Below are 1,902 nucleotides of genomic sequence, written 5' to 3' on the forward strand. Positions count from 1 at the left end.
GGGCCATAAAACACGATTCTCTGGCTATCACACGGATTTCTACCAGTCCGGCTTATAGCAGTCCTAGGAGAATCACAAGCTGTCCAAATTTTCCCCGAATTCCCAAGGTTATGGTTGATTTACGGTGCTTTCCAACCTTCATTCTACTCACTATGTAGTAGAATACACTGACGATGATGACAGTAGACGCTTCAGTCGATCTCTTCACCCCATCTCTTTCTCTTGAGCTATCCTAAACTGCCCTGTACTGAATGTTCATCCGTGAGTAGACTCAAATCTGCCTGGTTGAAGTAAACATGTGACCACACTTGTCAAGGCGACTATACCGGACGTGTTTGATATCCATTTTTCGGTGCTTTTGTGTTATTCGTCCAGATGGCTGGAACAGAATACCGTGGGGTGCCCTGGACAAAGCGCGTCAGCCTCGTCATAGCAACGACTGGACTCCGGTCTTAGTTGTTGATTGGTCAGGCTGGTCAGGGCATTGTTTTTAGGCAGATGAGTCAGTTTGCCTGACATGCATCATGTGATACAGAGAGTAGCGTGTATTTTCTGCGAGAGGCGGCCTCGTGATATGGCAATGATGAGTCATGCCAGCGGAGTACTCCACACATTGAGTTTGTCTAGCACAGCTTTGAGCTCCAGTTGTTTGCATAGATTCGTTTCGACCGAGTGCGTCATTGCTTCCGTGAGACGTTTGGCTACCTTAGTTTTGTAGGAGGGTGAACGCATCGGAGTATCTGTTCCATCTGGTGCAAAACCTAAAGACTTCCCAGAAGGCCTGAGACAGATAGAGAACAGATAGACAGCTGAAGCCAACATATGCTGGTTATTGATCAGCCGGCTGTCGATCTGCTCACCGACCTTTGCAGCTGATGCTCGAACGTCTCGCTCAGAATCAAGGAGATATAATCAGTCCACGCACCGACTCTATTCAATTAGATCGTTAGTATCAAACCACCAAACAGAAGACTGTTAACCACTAGAATCCCTGAAGGTTATGACGTATAGAAATAAGTCGCCTTTCGGCTAACAGTTGGGGTGTGTGCATGCATGTTAGGTCCAACGCTTCAGCAGCCGGTTCTTACTAGATGGCCTACGGTATCATTCAGAGATGATGATGATGATGATGATGATGATGTTATTCTGACGAGAAGACATGCGGCTTTGAGACCGGCAATCATTCTGGCGGAATACCTGCCACTTATGCAAGTTACGAATATGGTAAACCTTCCCAGAGCATACATAAACGAGACGTTGTGTTTTTGCTGACTGTCACAGAATGGCCTGTCGATGTCTTTTGTCGGATGGTGTTCTGTTGGAGTAAGAAGTCCAAAACAGTTACAAAAGAATCCCTTCCATCCGCGTATCCTTCTCGGTGGGTACTGTTGTGCAAACTACAGAGCAGTACATGGATTCGTACCTCATGTTTACGTATTGAATGAAACGACTAATTCCAAATTGCATGTTCCGCAGACTGTCCGCTAAATTCTTTTATTCAGCCTCAGCGGATAATGCCGTTTGGCATCCGTTGGTGTAAATCAATAAGCCGAATCAAATCAAGGTCAAACTGGCATGAATGGCAGCTGGCTTGCACGTGTATTTTCCACATGCTTGCGCGCATTCTGAGGTCAAGTGACCAGGCACAGAGATTGGGCCGGGTATGAACATTCATGACTGTACCAGTATTGATCGGTTGGTAGGCGTAAGAGAGTGGTTTGACTTAGAATACAGCGATTAATTTGATAGAAAAAGCTTGACAGCCCGCTACATGTCGACCGTTCGCGGGGCTCATTAGCTGGGTTTAGTAGCCAACTCTCCATAAATCTGATCCCCTACTTGAAAATCAAATTTTACATAACCAGAAAACGCACACTCTTTTGTCTAACAGATGGGTATCCA

The 1,902-nt window shown here is 46.0% G+C and overlaps 1 protein-coding gene across 1 annotated transcript; it reads right to left on the reverse strand.

The window, feature by feature from the left end:
• Positions 1-589: 589 nt before the first annotated feature.
• Positions 590-732, reverse strand: T265_12930 (hypothetical protein; the record flags this gene model as incomplete). Its single annotated transcript, XM_009166298.1, has 1 exon — positions 590-732. A coding segment is annotated over one exon (141 nt), but the record flags the coding sequence as incomplete, so codon positions are not given.
• Positions 733-1,902: the final 1,170 nt, after the last annotated feature.

This window comes from Opisthorchis viverrini (assembly GCF_000715545.1).
Source record: "Opisthorchis viverrini unplaced genomic scaffold opera_v5_24, whole genome shotgun sequence".
NCBI classification, from domain to species: domain Eukaryota; kingdom Metazoa; phylum Platyhelminthes; class Trematoda; order Opisthorchiida; family Opisthorchiidae; genus Opisthorchis; species Opisthorchis viverrini.